The sequence below is a fragment of the Sycon ciliatum genome, chromosome 1, assembly GCF_964019385.1.
Source record: "Sycon ciliatum chromosome 1, ocSycCili1.1, whole genome shotgun sequence".
Taxonomy (NCBI): Eukaryota; Metazoa; Porifera; class Calcarea; order Leucosolenida; family Sycettidae; genus Sycon; species Sycon ciliatum.
Window position 1 is genome coordinate 85,481,815 of NC_088643.1, and position 27,506 is coordinate 85,509,320.

The window sequence follows — 27,506 nt, forward strand, 5'->3', positions numbered from 1 at the left end:
CGTCTGTCCTCCAACGTGTGTGCCCAGGTACAGAGGGCCAACATCACGGCGTACAATTCTTTCCATTCAATAGTGTGCTCAGCTTGGTCAGGAGACCATGCGCCATAGGACCACTTGCTGCCGAAAACCAGACCGAAACCGTGTCGACCTGAAGCGTCGGTGTACAGCCCGATGTCTTCGGCTGTGCTCCAGGACGGCTCGATGAGGGGCTTCCGACCATTCCATTGGCTGATGCAGGCATCCCACCACAGGATGTCAAGCTTCGCCTCCGAGGGTACGGCTACCGGTGCATCTAGGCTAGGGAGCGTTGCTGCGCTGTCGAACAGGCGTCTGCAGAACGTGCGACCCGCTGGAATGACTTTGGCTGCGAAAGACAGGCTACCGGCCAGGGACAGCAGTTCCCTCTTGGTGCACATCTGCTTCGACAGCCACGCGGCAAGTGCTAGCCGTAGTTCCGCGAGTTTCGCAGCCGGGAGGCGCAGCTCCCAGGCGGCTGTGTCGAGCTCGATACCCAGGAACGTTATTGAAGTTGACGGCGGGCACACTTTGTCCTCTCCGTCGGCCAATGGGATGTTCAGCATGTCAAATACAGCCAGCAGTGTCTTGAATTTGAGCATAGCTGCGGAGTTGGGCGGCTGGACGTGAAAGAAATCATCTAGGTAATGCAGCAAATCAACAATATCGTAATTATTAACTGCAATCCAAGCCACAGCGTCGGCAAGTCTGTTGAACAGAAACGGGGAGGATCTGAGGCCAAATGGTAGTACCTTATCGACATAGTACGAACCTTCCCAAAAAATGCCAAGTAGGGGCCAGTCGTCAGGGGAAACAGGGCAGAGCCGGAAGGCGTGCTTCATGTCAACCTTAGAGAGGAGAGCTCCGGGGCCGTGCTGGAAGATGCAGCGTATTGCGTCATCTACCGTAACGTAATGCAGGTTCAAAAACTGGCCAAGGTTGTCAAGCGATCTGACTGTTGGCGCAGCAAGGATGAAGAAACAGCATCGAGAGCCGGAGTAATGCGCATGCTCCGCGTGGTCCCGTGCCGGAGCGCGGGAGTTCGGAGTGCGTGTTCTGCACGGGCACGTGATGCGCTATGGCAAGTACGTGCAAATTATGTTAGGAATGTAATTGTTGGTGGGTTGCTAACTTCACTTACCGTGCCATGCACGGAAACTTATATTAAAAATATGTAAAAAATAAAAAATAAACAATATCGAACACGGAATTAATTCCGAAACTATCTACTCAACCAATTCATAATGCAATACCCGCACACTGTGTCAGTGATGGAACTCCGCTACCCGATCAACATGCAGAGACCACTCAATCACATGCTTAAAAGCCGCTCTCCACAATGGCCAACTCCCTCATCGCATTAGCTGGACGATGGTAGGCCGAACGTGCACCGTGAATGCACATTATGGCTGCCCTGAACAAAGCGAAGGACAAGCGACACCGCACATAGGCCATTAGCTGGGCATACGGTCGATCGGCAGTTGCCAGCAATGCACACAACCGCTTAATGAATGCAGTACACTCCGGAGCACAACAACCCGCCGTGGTAAAGACTAGAGGGGTAAATGAACCACGGTCGACATTGTTGATACGCTCGGCATACTCACTCTTCTTGCGGCGCTCATATTGCTTCAGAAGATCACTGACGGGCTTGCTCTTGTATGATGCTGCATCCGGGTGGAAGACCCGGACATCGAAGAACGCATTCTGAGCCCGGGTCCAGAACCCACGAGCTCGGACATCAGCGCGGGCGTCGTTCGCGGTGTTTGTTGATGCCGATAAAACACCTCGCCTGTGATCGGAGCAAGTACAGGCTCGACTGCCACATCTGGGCATACCTCCGTCAGAAAATCTGCCACGATATCTCTTACTTCATTGTGGCGAATTGTCGGGAAACCTCCGCGGGGGCAAATCATCGCATGCGTGGCGTCGAACGGCTCCCCGCACACACAGCTCGCTGGTGTGTCCAAGAGAGACCAACCATAGCGGAGAGCTAGAGCATCGCGGAAGTCTCCCTTGGACAGATGGTGACCATGGTCTGCCAGAGGCAATACCCCGAGCCAACTCGACACGCCTTTCGTGGATAAACTCTCCAGCCGACGAGCCAGGGCAGGGGACGCACTGCTCTTGATCGTGACAAAATCATTCTGCTCCCTCCGACGACGGTCATGCGCTAGCCGTGTCTTCTCGCTTTGGGCTGCCTGGCGAAAATCCTCCGTGGAGTTATGGGTGTATTGAACAACATTCTGGTGTACAATCTCCTCCACCTGAAGGGCCGTTACAGCTCTCGACACAGGGAGCTCTGCCGTACCCATTTGCTGAAAACACGGCAGGGCCATCCCCCCCCCCCCCCCCCCCCCCCCCAGTCGACAGGGCAGGCGGAGAAGGTTCAATTCTTCTGGTAGGAAGGAATCACGGCCCGCTAGAGCAGGTAGAAGCTCCTCCGTGATCACCTTGTCAAGGTCGGTAAGGCATTGTGCAGGGAAAGGTACTGTACGTAATAGGTAGGTCCACCTACCACGTAAACCATGAGATATTGCAACATAGGCAGCATGTGGCTCCGTTTTTGCAATCTTCAGCTCTTCCTTCCACTTCGCCACCCGTTGCTGCACACTTTCCGCGACCGCCTCTTCCGATCCAATCTCGGAGCCGAGATAACGCAAGCTCGCCGTGACAATCCGGATCCCTGTTTCGGCAAACACTTGGCGTGCTTCCTGCTCCAGCTCTGGCTTGACAAGGAGCTGGGTCTTTTCGGAGTTCGTGAAGTATCCGTATCGCCGTCCAATTGCCTGCAGCTCGTCCCACCACAACCGGATCTGTCTCAGCCTACCTGCTCCGCTGGAATCATCCGCATACCAGCTCTGCCGAATTGATGTGTGCTGCTCCTGGAGACGAGTGATGATCGGTATGGTGGCAACTGCGTAAAAGGCCATGGAGAGGGGGTCGCCCTGAGTGGTTCCCTCACTCGACTTGACTTCCCCTCCACCTGCAACAAATAAACGTGCAGCCGTTTGATAGGAGTTAATGATGATGATGATGATGATGATGATTGCCGTAAAAGAGGCCCTTCTCATGATGATGATGATCTAGTAAGGCCTCTTTCACGGGCAAACAGAATACAATTGACAGTGGCATGGCGAATGATTAGAACACAACACCAAAAAATGAAAACAGTTGTATGTGTGAAAAGAAACGCAAAAAACATGATTTTTTGCGCACGCGCAAAAATATGTTAACACAGAAGGCGCATGCTCTGTTCCCAACAAATTCTCACGCGCTCATTGTTCTCCGAAGTCCACTGTTCCTGATTTCAGTTCTTGCTTTGTCCGCATTGGCAGTGGATTTCTTTCTCAACCTCAATCTCAAGGTTTACCATAGCTCACGGAGATGCCCCGTGCACGTAAGCAATCGGCTCCCGGGCCCAGACGTTCCAGTCGCAGGCGCGCCTCGTCGTCCCCGTATGCCGACACATTGCAAATCGAGCCCCTGCGGACCATGCGGCCGATCGTTCCGGCAATATCCGTGCGGATCGTTCCGGCAATGCCCGTGCGGAGCAGGACGATACCCCGTCCGCCGTTCCCCAGCCGGCCAGCTTACTCTCAACTGGCCTAAATCCACGTTCCGTTACGGCGGCCGTGTCGACGGTCCTGCACCCCCTGCTGGCTCGAGTCGAGCGCCTTGAGGAGCGAATTTCAGCTCGCCAGGATCCGGACGGCCATGATCAGGCGGCGGTCCCCTCAGTGGCAGATGTGGTCCAAACCGCGTCCAACGCCGTCAACAAACACCCGCCGCAGGTCGACTCCGGCCCCATGGACATTTCCCTCATGCAACCCGCGCTGCCTCCGATCACAGCGCCCATGGCGAACACTCGTGAGTCCAGCTCTATTGTTCCCACGGTCCCGCGTAAGTTGCTAGACAACTTGAAATCACACGCGGCGAATATATTGAGCTGGAGGATCTCCTCCCGGAGAATGTGGGCGCAGGGTTCGAGCCCTTGGAGCTCAGTACCGCCAACGGAGAGGGCCGGCGTGTGTCCCTCAATTTATGTGTGACTAAGAAGCGCTCCATTGTCGACTTCACTGCCTGGCTGGAAGCCTACACAATCTACATGGCCTGCGCACTGAAACATGTGCCATTCCGAGCACTGGAGCTGGTGACGTACCAGCACATTATCTGTACTGCCAACCAGCAGTTTGCGACCCCAGCTGTACTGGGGTATGACCGTGCCTTCCGTGCAGCGGCGGCAACAACCTCGGCTCGTTGGGACGCAATCGACCAAAGCCTCTGGAGCCTGCACCTGATCCGGGCACCCCGACCATCATGTCCGCGCTGCACAACACACCACAGCCGTGACCGTTGCCCACAGTATTTGGCAGGGCCACATGCTCCAGCTGGCACCAACACCAGCCGAAATACGCAGCCATTTCTGGCCGGGGCGGGCAGCACCCGCCAGATCTGCCTCAACTTCAACCGTGGCCGCCCATGCCAACACCAGCCCTGTAAACGCTTGCACGTCTGCTCAACCTGCGGCGACCGAGGTCATCCCGCCGCTCGCTGCACCAACGACGGTCGCCGGGGACCCCGCCAGACGGACAAGCCCGTCGCAGCGAAGTAGTCTCCCCACGCCTCTGTACATAGCCCGCCTAATGACTCTTTTGCCCCGTATTTCTAATCGTGTCCTCTCTGACTTTATCCTTAATGGCTTGCAACACAGGTTCCCCATTGGCCACTCTGGTGCTTCTGTATCTTTCATCTCTGGCAACCTCCCAACTGCCATTGAACATGCTCAGTTTGTACAACAACAAATTGCTGACCGGGTCCGACGTGACGAATCGGCCGGTCCTTTCTCTGTCCAGCCTTTCCACCCATTTGTATGCTCTCCGCTCGGCGTAGTGCCCAAGAACAACGGGAAATTCCGCCTCATTCACCACCTGTCTTACCCTGATCGTATGTCTGTCAATGATGGAATAAACAAGGATTCGTTCTCCCTACATTATGTCACAGTGGACGATGCCATTGGGCTTCTGCAACGTCAAGGTACCGGTGCCTTGATGGCGAAGCTCGATATACGCAATGCATTTCGAATGGTCCCTGTCGCACCCACTGCATACCATTTGTTGGGTTTCCAGTGGCAGGGCCAATTCTACTATGACAAAGTACTGCCATTCGGGCTGAGGTCCGCACCCTACTTGTTTTTAAAACTGCATTGCGGACGCACTTTGCCAGATAAGCTGTGAACTGTTCCAGGTTCCCCACCTCCTGCACCTTCTGGACGACTTCTGGCTCTGTGGCCCTGCAAACTCAACGCTATGTGCGCAGCGTCTGAACGTAGTCCTCTCCGTATTCCGCTACCTCGGAGTTCCCATTGCCGACGAAAAGACAGTCGGCCCAACGTCCTGTCTCACCTTCCTGGGCATCGAACTGGACTCCGTCCAGAAAGTGGCTCGTCTCCCACAGGACAAGGTTGACGACATCCGCTCCAGACTAGTGGCCTTTCGCCAACGCAAATCCTGCCGTCTACGGGAGCTTGAACAGCTGTTGGGCAAGCTGAACTTTGCCAGCCGCGTCATCACGCCGGGCCGTACATTCATGCGCCGACTGTATGATGCCACGCGCAGCGTTTCCAAGCCCTACCACCGCATCCGTCTCTCTCCAGAATGTCATCTGGACCTGTTTTGGTGGTCTCACCTACTCGATGGCTGGAATGGCAAGTCATTTTTCCTCGATCTCCAGGAGACGCTGGCCAGCGACATCCTGATAGAAACTGACGCATCTGGCGCCATCGGGCATGGCGCAGTTTACGGCACGCATTGGTTCGCCGACGCTTGGTCACCACAACACACTCCGCTCTGCATTACGTTCAAGGAGCTGTATCCCATCTGCATTGCATGTGCTACGTGGGGCCACCAGTGGTGTCGCAAGCGTATCCGCTTCCATACCGACAACGAAGCTGTCGCCGCTGTTCTCAAGTCTGGCACCAGTCGCTGCCCTAATGTGATGTCATTCCTACGGCAGCTCTTCTTCATCTGCGCCAAGGGTAACTTTATGGTCACCGCCCGTCACATACCTGGAACTACCAACATCCTTGCTGACGCTCTCTCCAGGCAAGATTTCAAGCGATTCCATTCGTGCCACCCTACCGCCGCTCACATGCCCACTCCCGTGCGTGCTCTTCCGTCCATTCCTGGGGAGACTTCGGCCGTGCCTTGCACTGCCGAGTGACAGAAGTCCACATGCAAACTGCCATGAAAGCTGGCAGCACCGGTCCTGGGTAAGCGCTGATCAGACAGACTGAGCCCAATTATTGTGGGTGCCAGAGCATAACCGAATGTCACCAATGTACCGACTGTACACTCAGTAACTCAATATCACTCTACTATTGTCCACAATCTGCCCGTAAAAGAGGCCCTTCTCATGATGATGATGATGATGATGATGGTGGTCAGGTCATCGATTCGGAGCTTTTGCCAGCTCTCCTGGGCCATGAGTTTGACCCCAATAGCTCACAGCGGGAGCTTATGTCTCTTCCCACGAGATGTGGTGGTCTTGCTGTGCCGATCCTACCATCATTGGCACCTTTGGCGGCCTCAACAAAGATCACTGAGCCGTTCGTGCGCCTGATTGTACCGCCGGATACATAAACGCCTCCAGAAGAGGCGCCTGCTGCTCCATACCAGACCTCCACACAGCCTCTGACCGTTGCGGGCGCGGAACAGCCTCACAATGTTCGGGGCCATTCTCCCGGGTTGATTCTATCGTCATCTTTACCCGATGATTTCCGCCTACATCCTGCACCACGGCCGGGGATCACTAGCCTGGATGACGCAGCCGGAGGCTCGGCCACCGATGTTATCTTTGATGCCATCGGGGCTGTTCGACAGCGGGCCCGTCAGTCACGTCAGCAGCGGCAAAAGAAACAGGAAGAAAGAGTGGCACAGCTGCACCCCATGCTACCGCCGGCGCAACAGCTTTTGTTGGAAACAGCTGGTGAGAAGGGTGTTTCAAATTGGTTATCCTCCATGCCGTCTTTCGTAACGCCCAGTTCAATCCTGAACAAATCGGATTTTCGTGATGCTGTTTGTATTCGATATGGTTTGTCATTGGAGGGAGTGTCCAGTTCCTGTATTTGTGGGCAAGACATGACAATAGATCATGCCATGAGTTGCCCGGCGGGTGGTTACCCAATTGCAAGACATAACGAGATCCGGGACATTCTGTCGGAAGCTATTTGGGAAATACTGCCAGATGTGGAGAGGGAGCCTCTTCTCAAGCCGTTCGAAGGAGAAACACTACCACATCGAACTGCGAACCGGTCTTCGGAGGCGCGTCTGGATATCAGGGCGATCTGTATTGTTGCTGTGTTTGCTCCGCTGGTGTATTACTTGCATACGCGGTTCGCGGGCATCATACAAGCGCCAGCGCCACAGCTTTTTAACAAGCTGCCATACCCTTAGAGCACGTTGATGTGTATGGTGTCTTAAGTTTTTAATGTTCTTTTATTCCATATTTTATTGTTCTTGTTTGTTTGGGTTTTGGTCATTATCTCTATGAAGCCTTCTCCGATTGGTGGCCCCATGCTCACTGTGTTCAACTGCACTTTGCGTTCCCTTTTATATTGAGTTCTAGTGCACTTTGTGTTCATTTTCCTCTCTTTTTTCATTCTAATTGAATTTTGATGTATTGCGTTTTTGCTTGCCCGTACAAGAGGCTGTTCAAATGATGATGATGGTCCTCTAATTCTTGACTTGATTTCTTGTAATGTGTATTGTGCTCTTCTCCATAGGTCGTCAACCCACTCTGCGACAGTGCTTGGTTTCACAGCTACATGTGAAATTTAATAGTCGTAGACAGTCTCTGTTTTCTCTATTGAAAGTGCAAGAGAAACGGGTGAGTATGGATTTGCAGCAGTGCTTAGTCTTCTTTGTAAACCTATGGGTGCACACGCATGTGTGTATGTACGTGTGTGTGTGTGTATGTACGTGTGTGTGTGTGTGTGTGTGTGTGTGTGTGTGCGTGTGCGTGCGTGTGTGCGTGTGTGTGTTTGTGTGTGTCGTGCCAGCTAGTTCGGTTGGTGGGTACATTTATGCCAGATAGTGTTGGGTCTGTTGCCAACAGGCTCGGCTGCTTGACGGTGTAATGTTGTACCTGCCACCTTTGTTGGTTTCAGGGTTCATATACTTTCTATTTGAAGTATACATACCTGTTAACCATGGACTGCTTCTGGCTAGATTAACTCTTGTGTAATCAATGGTGCTAGTGAAGCTTATATCAGATCCACTCTGATTTAGCCACCCACACTAGTAGCAAGTATTACCTTCACTGGGGGCAGGGGTAACTGCAGTTGGATCCCAGGACGGATACCCTGATGCCGTCAATCCTTTTTCTGCACCTTGTCCTCACCCACTTACTGAGGTGTGGTGAGCCCATAAGTGGGATCATTTCCTAAGTCCACCCATAGTTTGGGGATTTCAGGGGGTGCCGGCCGTTGGGCGGTTCAATAGCCAATTGAGTCATCTTTCCAAGATTCCTTTTGAGTCTTTCTCCCCTCTCCCGGGGAGACCCACGTGACCAGTTTTGGCAGTGAGCAAGTACAAGTGTGTGTGTGTGTGTGTGTGTGTGTGTGTGTGTGCGCGTGTGTGCGCGTGTGTTTGCATGTTTGTGTGTGTGCGTGTGTGTGTGTGTGTGTGTGTGTGTGTGTGTGTGTGTGTGTGTGTGTGTGTGTGTGTGTCCCATATGGTGCAGTGGTATGTGCAGTCGATTTCCAATCGAGAGGTTGCGGGTTCAATTCCCGACGATTATGGTCGCACACATCTTTCTTCTCTTTCTCGGACTCTTCCTGACTTTTCTTTCATTCTCCTGGGTGGTTACCAACAGCCAGTGTATGCCGGAGTATGTGGTGTGTGTGTAGAAAAAAGAAAAAAAGAAAAAAAGAAAAAAATGGAAAAATGAAAAATAGGGATTCACTGGCCAGAAAAAGTCACTTCAATCAGCTGTGTGGTGGATACATACCAGGCTAAAAATAGTGGCGGTCAATTCATCAGCCTTGCAAGCTGTTGAATGATGTAATCCCAGCACAAGTTGCTATGTCTAACATAGCTGTTCGCTATCATCGCTTCCGCGAGAGATAGGAAGCTTTGTCACATCTCTGAGTTTCACGTATTACTACGATCATCAGGCAAAGTCACGCATGCACACATGCACGCACACACACACATGCACACACACACACGCGCGCACGCACGCACGCACGCACGCACACACACCTCAGACCTCAGACCTGCCCATCGGCAAGTCTGTACAGTTGTCCGTTTGTTAGATATGGCGATCTTCCGCTGCATACGGAAATTGTACATGTACTCGAACCCAGTCATTCTAGGGTATAGTGGGTTTCTGCATACAGAGTCCGTCAAGAAGCATTTTGACGTTTGAAGAAAAGCTTGCTCTAGAGTGTTTTGGAGCTGAATCAGGCGGGCAGACCCGAAGCGGAACAGGCACAATCTGAGCAAGTGTATGGTGTGCCAGGATTATAAACCTGACGCGCAGAACAGGCGCTTGGCAGAGAAATTTGCTCAGTGCGCCACATACGAGGCAGAGTTTAGTCTGCTCGATGCTGCTCGTACACCCAGCCACGCTAGAATAACTTGAAAATCAGGATGGTATAGCGAATGAGATCAAGTATCACCGTAGCTGTTTTTCACTGCACGTAAACAAGAAGTCTCTGAAACGTCTTGCTAATGATGCAGTGGATTCTGATCTGGCCCAGAATGGCGATGTGGAGGCGCAGGCATTCATGACATTGTGTGAGTGGATTGAAATTAGTGTCCTGACTCAGAGTAACTCCGCAACAGATATGACTGAAGTATGTAAACGTTGCAGTCGATTCCTGGACGAACTAGGATTGATTGGTCATGTTCAGAGGTCCTTCGCGGTGAAGCAACGCCTCATGGAACACTTCGGCGACCGGTTGCAGTTCCATCAGCCGCTTGAGACAGACATGTAAATAGTTTGGTTGTCTTTTCACTTGTATTTAACTATGTCGGCTCAGAGTCATTGCTACTGTATTCTAATTGCTGCTGCGCTTGAGTACATGACACAGCCAATGTACTTTTCATTTTTTGTAGCACCAACACGAAATTTGTATCAGGGACTGAGCGCCACATTACACAACTCGAAGTTTTTGACAGCCATGCCACAGACTAGCATGAAAATAAATTTGACTGTATTTGTACAGTTGCTCGCACTGACCTTGCAAGTCCACCTAAATTTTACATGTTCCTTTTTTTTCAATGTATTCAGCTGAATGATGTTTTATTGCCACCAGGGAGTCGTACCCTCCCTGACTGCCACCACCTGGAGTCTAAAACGGACTCTGTATGCAGAAACCCACTATACTCTAGAATTACTGGGTTCGAGTACATGTACAATTTCCGTATGCAGCGGAAGATCGCTATATCTAACAAACGGACAACTGTACAGACTTGCCGATACTTTTATCGTCTTCAGCAGCCACAACTTAGTCAGAACCAGCTCTAAAAAAATTGTGAGAATGCATGCGAATGGATTCATGAATCGATTCAAGTGCATAATCGAACGCATGCAGCCACTGTACTCTAGAATGACTGGGTTAGAGTACATGTACAATTTCCCTATGGAGCGGAAGATCGCCATATCTAACAAACGGACAACTGTACAGACTTGCCGATACTTTTATCGTCTTCAGCAGCCACAACTTAGTCAGAAACAGCTCTAAAAAATTTGTGAGCTATAGGTTACGAGTTTCTAGAAAATACCACCTTGGACCTTAGACTAAAGTGGCACCAGAGATAATACCACTACCTACATATATTGGCCTACTGGTGCCATTGAACAAGTGAAGAGTCAATAGCTCTTTGTGTGTTGTGCGTGTTCTTATTTTCTTCTTGTCAATATACCCATTGCGCAATGACGTAATTTGTACCATAAACACCCTTCACAGCCACCTGGGCATGGTCGCCTGGGGTGTTGAACAGTGCATTCCTGAATTACTCATACATTCCGTATTTGGCAATGCGCGCTGGGTCAATTGCTCGACATGTTCAATGTGATATGATCACGGTACTCATGGCTCTCTGCATGACAACAGTTTGCATGACAACAGTTTGCATGACAACAGTTTGGGACTAAAGCCTAGGTGTATCTGTTTTGTGATGAATCCTTTTAGTGACCACATATCCGCTGATACAGGTCACTTGAAAATATTCGTCATGTCATGGAAATGCAGCTTGAATCCAAATCCGTTGCGATGTTATGTGTTATGAGTACCGCGATCATATTGTTTCTATCCGAGGCTACAATTATTTCTGTCTCCACGTTGACTTTTCACCTTCAATCTCGTGTACCTTCCAGCCTACGCACCATTGCCTTCTCGAGGTGCTGCTAAAGTCGCAACTTTCTTTCTTGTACATACTTGTGTACAAGATGGCGTGCACATTGGCATTTGTCATGTGTTTGTGGTCTTATGTATGCGTGCCTGTGTGCGTGTGTGCGTGAGTGCGTGCGTGCGCATATGTGTGTGTGTGTGTGTGTGTGTGTGTGTGTGTGTGTGTGTGTGTTTGTGTGTGTGTGCGCGCGCGCATGTTTGTATTGTGCACATCTCTGGCCATGCATATTCGTGTGTGCAGGCTGTAGCCTATCTTACTATTTTGGACAGATGCTACAAGCATGACAAGTACACCGACCAAGAAGGGAATGTTGCTTTTGGAAGAAACCGCCACTCTGCCACTGCCACTGGTACTGTTACGCCAGTATCACCTAGCACCGCAGCAGCAGCAGCACCTCCGGCACCTTCAGCACATCCAGAAGATCTAGCACCTCCATCACATCCAGCACCTCCATCCTCTCCAGCACATCCAGCATATGCCCATTTATCTGCGGCCTCTTCAACAGCCTATAACCCACACTTTTCACAGCGGCTGCAAGAGCGTGAACAGCTCCCGGATGGTAAAGAGGAAGACCTAGCAAGGTTAGATAACCTTCTTTGCCACCAGCCTCACTCCCTTTTTCTTGCCCACTCCCTCTCTCCATTTCCCCCACTTCCCGTCTAGAACCGGGCCGATTCTTCCTGGTACCTGTTAGATCTCAGGTGATTTATCAATCCACGTAGCTCTGTGTCGAGCGTATCCTGGTGTTCTTTTGGCACCATTATAGTCTGGGATCTTTTCCGACAATTACTGAGGGGCTGGGGAGGGGGAAGGGAAGAAGAAGGGGGGGGGGGGGTACTGAGTGGGGGCTCACAAACCCTTCACAACATGGATTGAGGTGAATGTAGCACAATGAGTAGGTGAGGTTGTGGCTGTGAGGTTTATGCACACGCACATGCACACCCACCCACATGCACACCCACATACCCACCCACACATGCCCACCCACGCACATACCCACCCACACATGCACACACGCTCGCACACGCACGCACGCACACTGATTCAGTCAATGTCTTGTTTAGTCTTTTTTTGTCATTCCTCCTTCTTGTTTTACGAATTTTATGCGTGGTTTCAAGTAAAAACAAGACACATACGTGCACGCACACACACACACCCACGCACGCGCACACACACACACACACACACACATTTTCCTTGCTCGTATGCAGCTGATTTTTTGTAGGCACTCGCGGGGAACCTCTGTTTGAATTTGAATGAGTGTATCCTTGCCAACAGCCCACAAATTCAGGGGAACTCCCGTCCGTTCAGTCACGCACCGCGGCCCTGAGCGCCAATTGACCGTGACGAATGTTACGCATGTAGTATCTCACTCAGCATTCATCCCATCGCTTCTGCCATGCCATTGTTCAAGACGAAAGCTGAGAGTTTTCTCTTCTTCCTGCAATACACTACATGTGTGTGTCGTTCTCTCCAAACAATTGAGAATTGACTAAGTTACGATAGTTTAAAATAATACTTGTAGTCAGTGAAGCCAGCAAGGAAATAATAATGAAGCGGGTAGTGGTGCACAAGGAAAACGTGATGTGATGTATTCCTGTTCATAAGTTTGAGGGAGTTGAATGTATTTGAACAGGTGATGTGGAGACAATAGTCTTAAAATGAAGCAATGAATAAAAACTTAGAAGTTGCGACTTCGGCGATAATAGTCATGAAGTTGATTGTTCCAACTAGGAACACACGCTTCTTGCCGAACTTGACACTTGACTGACTCACGACTGCCATCCGGAGCACACGAGGAGCACGTCGCACCTTCCACTCGGCAAACCTGCAAGAAAGCACCACTCCCTGCTCAATACACAGGATGGCAGTCGTGAGTCAGTCAAGTGTCAAGTTCGGCAAGAAGCGTGTGTTCCTAGTTGGAACAATCAACTTCATGACTATTATCGCCGAAGTCGCAACTTCTAAGTTCGTATTGTTGTCCCTCACGCGGACGTGCGACTAGTTGTTGGAGGTGACAGCGTTGCGAATAGCTATACTGGCTCTCAACGTCTGTTTAGCACAACTCCATGAGCGACTCTGACTCACGCTGCTACCTGGAGCTGCACGAGGTGTTTGTCGCGCTGGAAACAAAGTGTCTCTGTAAGTTTGTATCCCTGGTGATGGTTTGGCCTGGAGAGCAGTATATAAGTGGTGCTTTTCAGGCACAATCTTCCTCAGCCTACTCAAGCTCAACTGATGAGGGGTGAATTCCCCGAAACACTGTGTATTGAGCAGGGAGTGGTGCTTTCTTGCAGGTTTGCCGAGTGGAAGGTGCGACGTGCTCCTCGTGTGCTCCGGATGGCAGTCGTGAGTCAGTCAAGTGTCAAGTTCGGCAAGAAGCGTGTGTTCCTAGTTGGAACAATCAACTTCAATGAATAAAAGTTTATAAAACTATGTGGGCACTGGTATCAAAATTATAGCCACAAATAAAGGGTTCCAGAACGTTTTCTTGTCACGATTATCAATGGAATTCATAACTAAAGGGAATGATGAAACTACCATAGGATCAAGAGTAGATAAACAAGAGTGTGCAACTCCGGATCTCTCCTGCACAATCTGCAGATACCCCCGCCCACGGCGGAATTTTTTGTTAACGTCACCCTTTTTCAGAAGAACGCGCATTTCGCCACAGAGCAGTGTGAGAGCACGTGCTGGGCACCGACCTTGTAGTGTAAAGCCGGCCAAGAGCACGAGGGAAAACTTTCCGAAAGACTCGCAGCTCGTGCGTCGTCGAAAAGATTACGTCAACAAAAAATTCCGCCGTGGGCCTACCCATCCGCGAGTTGCACACTCTTGTTTATCTACTCTTGATAGGATGTATGGGTGTACACTTGGAGTGGGGAAAAAACGAGAACACGAGATAAGTAAGAAACTAGCACATACTTGGAAAATATATTGCACTGGTGAAAGCTATACTGGTGAGAAATGATAGGAAATTCAGTAAGATAGCAAGGTATAGTGTGAGTTGCAATATGGCAATGTATTGGTGACTGTGTGCGAGTGCGAATTCACCGGAAGAGTGTAAGTGCGGTGACATTTTCTTTCTGTTTGCAAAGGTTGGGATCACAAATTCGAATGTAGACTGCTTCTAGAACTTGCAACTGCTTGAAACTACTTGCAGAACGAACAACAGTGAACCACGAATCATCATACCTTTCACCACACACTGGGTTAGACAACAAATGCGTCTTGATTCCCGATGTTTTCTTCTTCTCGCCGCCTCTGCTGAGTCTCTGACCACCGCTGTCTTCATCACCATCATCACCATCATACTCATCATCATTGCCGCCTTCACTTGTCTTCGACTCTCCTAGTAACTCACAACCGGGTTCATCACACCTCGCTTCCATAATCTTCCTCCTACTGTCGTCGCCTTCTCTTCCTTACTGACTTTCCTCTATCATTGCCCAGCAACGAGTTGAACGTATTCTACATTAAGAAATAGTGGTAGCGACTTCGTCGATAATTTCATGGGAAAGAGTTTTCTCCCTGTGTGTTGAGCAGAAAGCGGTGCTTCCTTGCAGGTTTGCCGAGTCGAAGGTTCGATGGACTTCTCGTGTGCTCTGGATGGCAGTCGTGAGTCAGTCAAGTGTCAAGTCAAGTCGGCGGAAAAGCACAAGCACCAGTGTGGGAGCAAACTCTTTTTTCGTATTTCACATTGAAGTAAAAATCCCCAGAGACCCAAAAGCGACTTTTAGTACCGGTCGACAGGTTACTGACAGCAACACTTGCTTGTAGGGACTGCATAAAACGATGGTAATGTGATGTCTCCCTGATGTCAGGCTAGAGTCTGTACCACAGGACACCCATTGAAATGAGGTAGAGTGTAATACCAGCTGTTGTTTTAGTGACTGGACATTCAAGAAGGTAATTTTTCTGACTGCGTGTAGCACGGCCGGCATCGAGAGGAGTGAATGTGTCAGTAAGCAATGTACTGCATTTACTCTGGAGGCAGCGTCAAGTGTACCCATGAAGCTTGTGACAGGGCATTTCCTCTATTGACTGCAGGTGTAATAAGCAATACAGCGGTGCAGACGGGGATGCAAATGGTGCATTGAATACGCAGTGGACTGCAGGCCTTGAGTAAACACTCCGGGTGCTCACACTGATGGGGGGTGAGACCAGGAGAGAAACGGGTGCTAGCATAACGGAAATAGGGGAAGGATAAGGGACTTGAGGTACATGATGCGGCATGGGAGGGCCTTGCAGCACCTTGTTTCGGAACAAAACCGCAATTTTGCAAGCAGCTCGCTTGGCGATCTGGTTGACCATGGTGGTTCACTTTAAAGGTCTGGATCCATGTGACCGCCAAGGTACTTAGCAGTTTCTACTTGTTCCAGTTGAGCTCCAGAGCACTTAACAGGGGTCCATGGTGTGTTGGGCAGGGGTGAACAAACTCTGGGTGCATTTGGCAGCTAACAGCTAGGCAGCGGCGGCACACCTAGGACGTTTAGTTGTGCATGGTCCAGGGCTGTGCACTGTTGGAGACGACGCAGCTTGTAGCGTGCAACAAAAGCTACTTTTGTACCTTAGGAAATCGCTGTCCATCCAATCAGGTGGTGGGTAGATGTCTGGTTAACCACCGCCAGGTCACAGCTCATTACTGATTGTCACGACTCATTACTGATTGTTGATATGCACGGTGCCCTGCTTACCAAGGTTTTATTGTTGTTCTTTTTCCGCTTTAGCTACATGGTCAAGAGTGTAGGAGAAATCTCTGGTAAGTTTTAGTGGTGAAACGAATATTCGAATATTCGACCATTCGTTCGGTTTGTCACATTCGAATATTCTTTAAGTCACATTTGAGTATTCGTGACGTCACTTTGAATGCAGTGCATGTACATGCATGCACGCTGAACACAGTGCGTACAGCCTGCCTGTGACTTTGTACTTCATGTTTGCACATGTATGTGCATACTGGACTGCCAATGTTGCACATAACATGTATGAACTTCGAAGTAGCCTTATGTGGCAGTGCATTTTATGTGGCACTACCGTTTGTCATACCTAATAATAATGACAATATCCATCAAATGACTGGGAGGAGGGCATGTGATGTCATCTGTGTTACCGAAAGAATATTCGTCCGTTCGTTCGTTAAGCCAAAGAATATTCGGCTACTAGGTTTTTTGAAACTCGGATGTTGAGCCATAAATAAATGTAGAAAGGAAAAGGACATAAGGATACGAGTTAAGAGTAATAAATTTGCTTTGAAGGATCAGTCGGGAAGTGAACTGCCTGAAAAGAGAAACAAATGCCAACCCCACCAGGACTCTAACCCGGACCTTGCTTGTCATGAGCAATACTCTGGGGGAGGGAAAAAGACCCAAGTCACTAGTGCCATCAGTATGTGTGGTACATGTTGTGAGCTGCCTTCAGATTGAAGCACTTGTTAGCGCCTTCTTGGTTCGGGCTGGTCCCATAGCTCAGATGGTTAGAGCATTGCTCATGACAAGCAAGGTTTGAATCCTGCTGGGGTTGGCATTTTTTTTCTCTTTTTAGGCAGTTCACTTCCTTGACCGATCCTTTGAATTTGAAGTGTTCCCAATCCTTTCAAAATTTGCTTCAGTTCAATAACTACTCCGAAAGCCAGTACATAAGATCATGGTCTTATATGCGCAAGATTACGGTGTGTATACTTCGAATAGAAAGTATTATGGACCCTAAAACCAACAATGGTGGCAGTTACAACCATACACCTTCAAGCAACCGAGTCTGTTGTGATTTTATGACTCTTTTCTTCTTCTTGTGATGTTGGTGATGGGCCTATGATGGATTGTAGCGTCAGTTGCAGATATGTCCGACTATGCTGCCACCTCGAGACCAGGCAACGGCAATGTCGCATCTCTGGCTACTGCTGAAGCAAGGGTTGTTGGCCTTGCAGCCCATACAGCGACTGGTGCCAAGGGTGAGTCCTGTGTTCATGAATCAGTAGCGCCTTCGACTGTGGACGCGGAGAAGGCGGCTTCAGAACCAGAAGCCACGGGTTCAACTCAAGACTCCGGTGCTGCAAGTCCGGAAGCTTCTGCTGACGATACTGGTAGCGCGGCCAGGGTCAGGGCCGCTACTGGTCCCTCGGCCAGCGCCAGGGCTGCTACTGCTACTTCATCAGCACAGGTAGGTCTCTACTCTCTGCCTAACTATACATGTAGTAACAATGAACAGTCGCGGTCACATTGTGTGCGCTGACTGCTGGGTTTTGAATTTTGATGACTTTTTGGCTAGCCACCCACTAGTAGTACCGTTTTGCAATCGAATGTTTTTTTATATGCTTGAGATCGTCCATTGTTGGATGAGGTTCTTGCACTATGGGAAGAAGTGATACAGGTAGTTCATGTCCAACAGCGAAATGCCGGGTGGATATCTATCCTCTTCAGTCTTGAATTCTACTGATAGCATTCTGATGTTGCTCAAAGAGAAACATTAGCTGGTATTTTGGTGGTGGATACGCCAGTCTACATGCTGGTTATCAGACCAGACCACACATGCCATTGCACACTAGTATGCTGGTCGTGAAATCCAGTCTCACGAAAAAGCTGTGGTTGTGCATCAGTAGTGCACAGCCTTGGGTACCGTGCAGTCTGGTGCTGCTTGGCTCACAAGGCAAGCCCAGCTACCATTGCGTTGCAGTAAGTTACATGCTGCCATTATGTAGTCGTGTAGTCGTACAGGCTCAAAGTTCTTCTAACTGACTATGCACCCATCTCCATTGCACTCTTGGGCCTCTATCTATCTATCTATCTACAAAGTGTCTGTAGTCTTCGCTGCAAACAGTGCTCAATGCCTCAAAAAGGGGCAGAGCTTACCACACGGGGCAGAACAACAGAGACCAAAAATCGTTCTCGTAACTCCGAGTTTCGTGTTTCAAAAAACACGTCTGAGTGTTTTTTTAAACACGAAACTCGAGTTACGAGAAAGAGTTTTGGTCTCTGTTGTTCTGCCCCGTATCTATCTATCTATCTATCTATCTATCTATCTATCTATCTACCTTATCTATCTATCTATCTATCTATCTACCTTATCTATCTATCCATCCATCCATCCATCCATCCATCCATCATCCATCCATCCATCCATCTATCAGAGCTCACTGACTTGTCAGTTTGAGCATTCTAGCAAGGTACGTTCGGGCCTGGTTTAAATCTGGCTTCGGAAAATTTACTTCTATTTATCATTGCTATCAGGTTCGGCCTCATTTTCTCTGTGCTGCGGTGATGAGTCCACAAAGGACGAAACAGTTCTGTTCGCAAATTAGACACCCTTAGCAAAAAACGTTATGTTGTAACGGTATTATCGTAAGGGGGAAAATACCGTGATTTGGGTTCGACCTTTAGGCTGTCATCACACCATGGTACAAAGCGCTGCGTCTACGTCCACGTAAGGAGTTTTTGGTCGGTTGTCATGATGATCCGTATACGGGGTGAAAACGGGAGCAGAGGAAACGGGAGACGTAGACGTGGTATGGAGAGGGGGGGTATACGACTTTTTGTATGAACGTGCGTATCTCCCCCAGCCTTTTTCCGAGCGACCCTGTACTTCGATGTACGCGGGTTCAAATTTCTCCAAAAACCTGACTGCGTGTACGCGTCAAGAACTGTGCTTGTCTGATGACACGACCACCCGTTTTGGTTTTTTCACCATAGACGTAGACGTAAACGGGAGTCGGAGAACGTGGTGTGATGACGGCCTTAGCAAGATGCACGCTAATTTTGGCACGCTGTTGCCACGAGAGTAGCTTTGATTTCGCGCGGTACAACCATTTTTGTCACCATATACGCGATACAAGGTGAAATGCGTACGGACTATGCAATATTTGGCCAAAACACGTACCGTTGGTCACAACGATAAATCAGCCCCCATAACGTTTATACACTCCAGCTTCAACGCTATTTGGGTGATCAAGGTACGAGTACCGTAAAAAATAGCGTTACCGTTGTTTGCTGAGGGCGCGTTCAGACTGGCGTAAAAAACGAGCGGAATGTGAAAGTTGTCAAGGTGAATCGCTCACGTGACGTTCCCGCCAGCGTAAACACGGAAAAGGTTTCCCACCACTCTGCAGGCCAGTGGAATGCAGATTCCGGCGGCACGCGGAGCGCTTTTGATATCCTTGCAGCACATGTTCCGTCTTTTCGTTTTATTTCAGCCTCTACTCTTGCAGTCTGACTGCATGCTTTTGAGTTTTGAGTTTTGACTTCTAGACTGCCAACTAATTACTTCTCCCATCATGCCGAAATCTTTGTTCGACTCAGCAATGGAGAGGGAGTTCATGGAGCTGTACGTGGTGATTTTTGCGGGCCGCTCTGCAGGCAAAACGTTACTGCGAACGAGAAGCATACTCTGATCGCGGAGCGGATGAATGCCACCCAAGCACCAAACACTCCGGACATAGTATTCTTTCCGTCGACAAGCAAAAGCACAATGATCCAGCATCTCAACAGACTGAATTAGTTTATTTTGATATCCAACTCAAACTTAGTCAACTCAAATTTTTCAAATGTCGAAGCTTCACATGTACTGGCCATTCCAGCGGGATACACGTGCAGTGTGATTGCGATTCCCGGGATTACGCTGCAGCTTTCCGGCGGCTATTCACGCCAGTCTGAATGCGCCCTAAGGGTGTCTAAAATCTCTCCCTCTCTCCCCTCCCCCCCCCCCCCCCCCCCAGTGTCTCATTCACTTTTTTGGGGTTTGTGTGTACAGTCGAATGTCACTTATCCGGTCGCCAGTTATCCGAGCGCGTCGGTTATCCAACAAGCCCGGGAGTGGTAATTTTATGACTCTCAACAGTAAAATTCTTTAAAAAAATGTTGTTTTTGTACATGTATATCATACGGTGTACTATGCATTTACTTGAAGTAGATGTGGTCAAGTAAGCTAACATGTATGTGTACATGGAGCAATTCATGAATATGCATGAATATATTTGGGTATTGTGTACATAAATCAGTGAAATCCAGCCATATATGCACATAAAAAATGATATCAGTTATCCAACATGCCTGATTCCCGAAGTGGTCGGATAAGTGACATTCGACTGTATGTGTGAATTTTTGATGATGGGTTTGCGTGCTCACAATTTGTCTTTACACGTATTTGTGACTTGACATGGTATTCACTTCACTGCTTGATGTAGGATTCGGTTGAGACTGCATACATGGATGTGATGCGCGCATTGCAAGTTGATAGTATCGAGGAAGGTGAGTCGCTTGCTCAGAGTAGTTACTTTGTGTTATGTGTCAAGAAAGCCATCAACTGACCAAGTCGGTCTGAGACTAGGCTATCTCTGATTTAGGACACACTGAACGCAAAACGCACACTGAACGAAGACCCCTATGGTATCAGGGCATGTCAGGGTAGATTTATGAGGAGAAACTGGTTGAAAGCAAAGGCTCTGTGTGAGGAGGCGAAGCCCCTGTTCCGAACTCCAGTATGATAGGGTACCAAAATGCTTTGAAAATAAAATTTTGCAAACCTGGCCCGACGATGATTGAGTTTTTATTGCTATTGTGGTTCACACAATGCTCAATACTCAACAGAGGACACTCATGGTAATAACTTTCAGAACGAAAACAAGAAGAAGAACGACAAGCAAAGGAGCCAGCACACAAACTACGCATGCACGCACTGTACGCAGCACGTGCCAAGTCAATAAATAATGACTTCCAAAGTACAGATACCACATCCCTCCACCATTACTGTAGAACGGCCAATTTTAGCGGGTAAATTTTTAGCGTTTTCTGAATCTGGAGCAATTCACGATGAAATATTTTAGCGATCCGAGTTTCACACTGCAAGGATGACTGTACAAGCAAATTTTCGATTGGCACGGCAAAACTTTGGCGAAAACACTCCTTTCGCCAACATCGCTAAAATATCACCGTCGCTAAAATTATCCCGGTTTACAGTAGATAAAACTACTGGGAAGAGACTAAAGAAAGGTTCGTAACAGAACAGTATGAAATGATGTGCCACCGGCCACTACAGAACAAGACGTTTAGGCGCAGTGGACACACGGGTAGAGCGTTGCAGAACAACAGCGGGAGAACTATCTGTAGCAGGATTAGAAGCGACAGGACTAGCAGGACTCATAGAAACTGCAGGTACAGGGGACAGTGCAGAAGAAGGTGCTGCATGAGTACGCTCGGATACAGAATCAGAAACTGAAGTGGCGGTAGAAGAGTCATTAGTCGGCAAAGACAGACTAGGAGACTGAGAATAAGAAAATGACTGTTCATGACGGACTGGAGCTGATGTCAAAGACCCTGGATCATCTCGGTTGAAGGACGAATGCCAGTGGCGGCAATGACATGTCCGAGAAACACTATGGACTTGCCAGCGACAAGACATTAATTTTGTCACGATTCAGCTTCAGGCCAGCAGAGGCCAAACGATCAAGCACTACACACAGGTTCTTGTCATGCTCTTCTTGAGTACTACCTGAGACCACGATGTCATCAAGGTACACCACCACGAACGGTAGACCAGCTGATATCTGTTCCATGGTGCGCTGAAATATTGCTGGTGCGGCAGATACACCCCAGACTGTAACGCGTACGGCACTGAACGGGCTCGGGTAAATCGAGGCTTGGCATTTTACACTACTGACAATCAGACCTTGCCATTCTGCCATGTGCCTATCCCAGGCTTGAACCGAGACGGACACTCGGAAAGAACGTTGTGCTTTCGAGTGACATTGGACACAAAGTTCCAGCTCAGGCATAGTAGCTCCAGAAAATCACGACCAAGCAGATTAGGGCCACCACCTTTCACCACATGAATGGGAACTTCGGCAGACTGGCGCGATCCATGTGTCACACGCGCCACAAGCCGACCTTGGACTGGCAGAATCTTGCCATTGTACGTACGCAGCTTCAAGAGGTTGTCAGTCTCCAGCTCAATATTAGACTTAGACGACAGACGGCGGTACTCAGCATCATTGATGATAGTGACGGCGGCACCCGTGTCAATTTCAAATACAGTTGGAATGTTGTCAATACGCAAGGTACACATATACGGGTCAACGTGTGCACTTGCGACGGTACGAGTGTCTGGAACATCTGATGCTCCAGCCGAGGTATGAAACAACGAGTACTCATCCGACGACGCAACTGTACTGCTGCTAGTGTTCATACTACTGGTACTGGCAGACTGTTCACCAGAAACACGATTCACTGACGAGCAACAGACAATGGCGAAATGATTGTCTTTATTACACTTACGGCAGGACTTGCCTCATGCTGGACACTGCTCTCGGTTTGCATGCCAGGCACCACCACAGCCACCACAGCGACGGGACTTACTGCCAGTGCCGCTGGTGCTGGAGCTTGTAGCTGACTTGTTGCTGGCATACGTTGACTTTCTGGTGTTTGATTTCCGACTGGAGGACGACTGCTCCACCTTGTGCATTGTCGATTCCTTGCTGAAACTGGTGCTGGCAGGGCTGCTGATGCCTGTCATCGCCGCCACGGATGACAGTGTCGCCTCGACAGAACGCGCGTATGTCAATAGGTCCGTCAGGGAAATACTGCTCTCCATAAAGGCTTTCTCTCTCACTTTCGAGAGGACGCAGTACTGTACGACTAGTGATTTTATCTCAGAGTCGAGATTGGATAAACTGCAGTGTTTGGCCAGCCTACGTAGTCTAGAAACATAGCTGTCGATCGATTCAGCTGCTGCTTGCTTCTCTCGCCTGAACAAATAAATTTCATACTTCACTTTGCGCTTCGGCATAAAGTGGGCCAGCAAAGCATCTTTTGATCATGGTACGTTCCAGTCTGGCTATCATGGTACGTTCCAGTCTGGCTATCATCTAAAGTCAAATACATGTACAGGTCCAAGACATCCTCCCCTCCGACATGCAGGAGCTGAGCCTACTGGCGGTCGTCGCCAGTGACTTTGGCTGCTATCAAATAGAAATTAAATCTGGCAATCCATCTCTCCCACCGGAGGCCAATAGATTCCGCGGGTTCAAGAGAAAATGGAGCCAAGGATTTCATCGCTGCAGAATCCATCCTAGCATCCTAGACAAGACACTTGACTTTGTCGCCAAGATATTATGGTTCACACAATACTCAATACTCAATAGAGGACATTCATGGTAATAACTTTCAGAATGAAAACAAGAAGAAGAACGACAAGCAAAAGAACCAGCACACAAACTACGCATGCACGCACTGTACGCAGCACGTGCCAAGTCAATAAATAATGGCTTCCAAAGTACAGATACCACAATAGCTATCTGTATCGCAATAGATATGTAGCATAAAGTAATGTAAACTTTATGATACTCAAGTCTGTGGACAGCAACTGTTTCGTTCTGTTAGAGCTCCTCAGCACAGCTCAGAGGACCGAAGCGCAGCTCTTCGCAATGAAATACGTTTCCGTGAAGCAAAGCATTTTTATAAAGAGCTGCAAACCCCGCCAAGAGTGCTCGAAATGCTCCAAGAGCAGAGCAGTGAGCGTGGGTTCGCGCTAAGGTGAGAGTGCTCAACCTACATTGCTGACGCTAGGGAGCACACTGATACTCCAGTCTGTGGACAGCTTTATGATAGGTAATTGATAGGTAATTGATAGGTAATTGATAGGTAATTGATAGGTAATTGATAGGTAATTGATAGGTAATTGATAGGTAATTGATAGGTAATTGATAGGTAATTGATAGGTAATTGATAGGTAATTGATAGGTAATTGATAGGTAATTGATAGGTAATTGATAGGTAATTGATAGGTAATTGATAGGTAATTGATAGGTAATTGATAGGTAATTGATAGGTAATTGATAGGTAATTGATAGGTAATTGATAGGTAATTGATAGGTAATTGATAGGTAATTGATAGGTAATTGATAGGTAATTGATAGGTAATTGATAGGTAATTGATAGGTAATTGATAGGTAATTGATAGGTAATTGATAGGTAATTGATAGGTAATTGATAGGTAATTGATAGGTAATTGATAGGTAATTGATAGGTAATTGATAGGTAATTGATAGGTAATTGATAGGTAATTGATAGGTAATTGATAGGTAATTGATAGGTAATTGATAGGTAATTGATAGGTAATTGATAGGTAATTGATAGGTAATTGATAGGTAATTGATAGGTAATTGATAGGTAATTGATAGGTAATTGATAGGTAATTGATAGGTAATTGATAGGTAATTGATAGGTAATTGATAGGTAATTGATAGGTAATTGATAGGTAATTGATAGGTAATTGATAGGTAATTGATAGGTAATTGATAGGTAATTGGGCCCTAAGCCCACCGTGTACAGGAAAAAGTCACGATTCGCATGAGACTCGGCTAGAGGCTGAGACTCGGCTAGAGGCTGAGACTCGGCTAGAGGCTGAGTTTTCCGCATCTGTAGGAACGCTACCTCCCTCAGGGTTCAGAAATCTGAGAAGAAATGATCGCCTCTCATAGTTGATTACAGTGCATTTCCTACCATATGATTAAAATATGCTATCCTTAAGTGCCAGAAATAGTACTATTGAAAGGCACTGTATGGTATATCACAATTATTATTATTTTTTAGTATAAGCCTACCTCATAGAATCAAAAGAATTGCAAACTCCTGTTTGTAAAAACTTAGAAAAGGGACAAACTTCAGTTTCAACATAATTTATTGAAAAGAAGTAGCGACGACCCGGCCATTATGGAATCCAATACACCACATCACCACATTGCACTCTTGGCCGATCCAAACTCTGCACTCACATCACCATCACCACAGCGAGGACAATTCCGGTATATAGATTGATATTGACAATGACCCTCCAGACAGCTGTTTCGCTCCTCCTGAGCTCATCAGTGGAGGCATATGATGTTGAATGAAAGAATAATAAGAATAGACTGACACACGGAAAGTTGGGTGTGGTCCTCGAAAGAGTGCTCAATGCACCGGGGTGCAGAGCTTCATACAAAAGGAATAGAACGGGGTACGGAGCTTGGGTTGGCTGTGACTCCGAGTTTCACGCCTGTGGCGATCATCAGACAGCAATGATTACAAAAACTCAATGAATGTTCTTGATAATTATAGTGTGGTAAGGTGCTAGTGGAATCAGAGAATTTAAGCGCAAATAAGGTCAAGCGGTGATTCTATGCGTGTACTTGCAAGATTAGCGCCAGACATCAGGTGTAATCCTGGTTTATGTAACTGGAGGTGTGAAGTTAGATAGGTAGAATTTGTTCTCATGTCTGCACTTGGCCACTAGCTCCGATCGCTTGTTGATGTTCACCCTTCTGTCAGAAGCGATACGACGGACACATGACGTCAATGAGGCATGAGCGAATGGAGAAGAGTATCGAGTTGTCGAAGCTCATCTGGGACATGAAGCGCAAGAATGCCGGGTACAGCATCAGTTGGTCAGTTGTCGCCCAAACACCAGCATACTCCAATGCCACCAAGCGCTGCCCTCTCTGTCTGCGTGAGAAGCTGGAGATCTTGCATGCTGACAGAAGGGTGAACATCAACAAGCGATCGGAGCTAGTGGCCAAGTGCAGACATGAGAACAAATTCTACCTATCTAACTTCACATCTCCAGTTACATAAACCAGGATTACACCTGATGTCTGGCGCTAATCTTGCAAGTACATGCATAGAATCACCGCTTGACCTTATTTGCGCTTAAATTCTCTGATTCCACTAGCACCTTACCACACTATAATTATCAAGAACATTCATTGAGTTTTTGTAATCATTGCTGTCTGATGATCGCCACAGGCGTGAAACTCGGAGTCACAGCCAACCCAAGCTCCGTACCCCATTCTATTCCTTTTGTAAGAATAGACTGATCTTTATAGGGCTAAGCGCAATTGCGCTCATTCTGCATAGAAACGTGGCATACCCTAAGTGACAAAAGTGACAAAAGTGATAACAAGGTCAGGTGATAACGACACACACTCATGGCTGGGACAGGAACATATGCCTCCACTGATGAGCTCAGGAGGAGCGAAACAGCTGTCTGGAGGGTCATTGTCAATATCAATCTATATACCGGAACTGTCCTCGCTGTGGTGATGGTGATGTGAGTGCAGAGTTTGGATCGGCCAAGAGCGCAATGTGGTGGTGTGGTGTATTGGATTCCATAATTTATTGAAATTGCACGAATTTAACTTTGTTTTAAGCTTTCTCGTCATGTGAAATACAGGCAAGAGCAAAGGAACAAGGACAATGCATTTTTAAGTACAGCAGAAAGGTTCTAAAACAGTTATAATATTCGCGAGATCCGCATCGGCATCGCTTGAATGTTCAGAAACACACAAACTAGCCTTCGCATCCGCAGGCCACCACTATGCCTGTTCACCTTAGCGGCGAATGCAGACCTCACAAGTGTGTCAGGGGAGAGGAGGTTAGTCTCTCAACCAATCGGTTCCTGTTTGTAAAAGTAGTATTTGCTCTTAATTCGTTATATAAAATATGAACTCTTGGCTGTGACTTCCACAGGTCTCAAACATCAGGAAAGGTTCATAGCGCATCACAATTTTTTTGGAATTGATAGTGGGTGTACCCTTGGTGGTGGTGATGCTTCAACCCTGGACATTTGGGCAAAGTTGGACAGAAAAGTGATTTGACCTCCAATATATTGTCCCTGTACCCTTGTGGTGGTGATGCTTCAACCCTGGACATTTGGGCAAAGTTGGACAGAAAAGTGATTTGACCTCCAATATATTGTCCTCGGATAATGAAAAAAATCGACGGGTTCGCGTACCGGGCAGGTCAAGAACAAGGAGTCGTACAACTCCCTGGTCAAGAACCACCTTTCCGCTTCCGTGGGACGCCACCACCCCATGACCAGGCGTCAGATGCGGCTCCTAAACGGTGGGGGAGGATAGCTCAGATCCACCAACCATAGGCCAAAGGCCTAAATCCCATTTGCCACATCCATGTTTTACCAAGAGTACATAACCCCCCAGAGTGTGCAACTCCCACATACCCTGCTGTCCCGGCAGAATTTCAAGTTGACGTCATTAATTATGACGCAATGCTCCTTGCACCAGTGATTTACAACATGTGTACGGGTGTCAAC

The 27,506-nt window shown here is 48.3% G+C and overlaps 1 protein-coding gene across 1 annotated transcript in view; it reads left to right on the forward strand.

Moving 5' to 3' along the window:
* The window catches only part of LOC135806034 (uncharacterized), a 145,147-nt gene that overhangs the window by 86,096 nt on the left and 31,545 nt on the right, over positions 1-27,506 (forward strand). Inside the window, exons 22-26 of the mRNA XM_065320169.1 lie at positions 7,799-7,902; positions 11,676-12,016; positions 16,166-16,197; positions 17,260-17,594; positions 20,611-20,674. Coding sequence (XP_065176241.1) covers positions 7,799-7,902; positions 11,676-12,016; positions 16,166-16,197; positions 17,260-17,594; positions 20,611-20,674 — 876 coding nt within the window. The remainder of the gene's footprint in view (positions 1-7,798; positions 7,903-11,675; positions 12,017-16,165; positions 16,198-17,259; positions 17,595-20,610; positions 20,675-27,506) is intronic.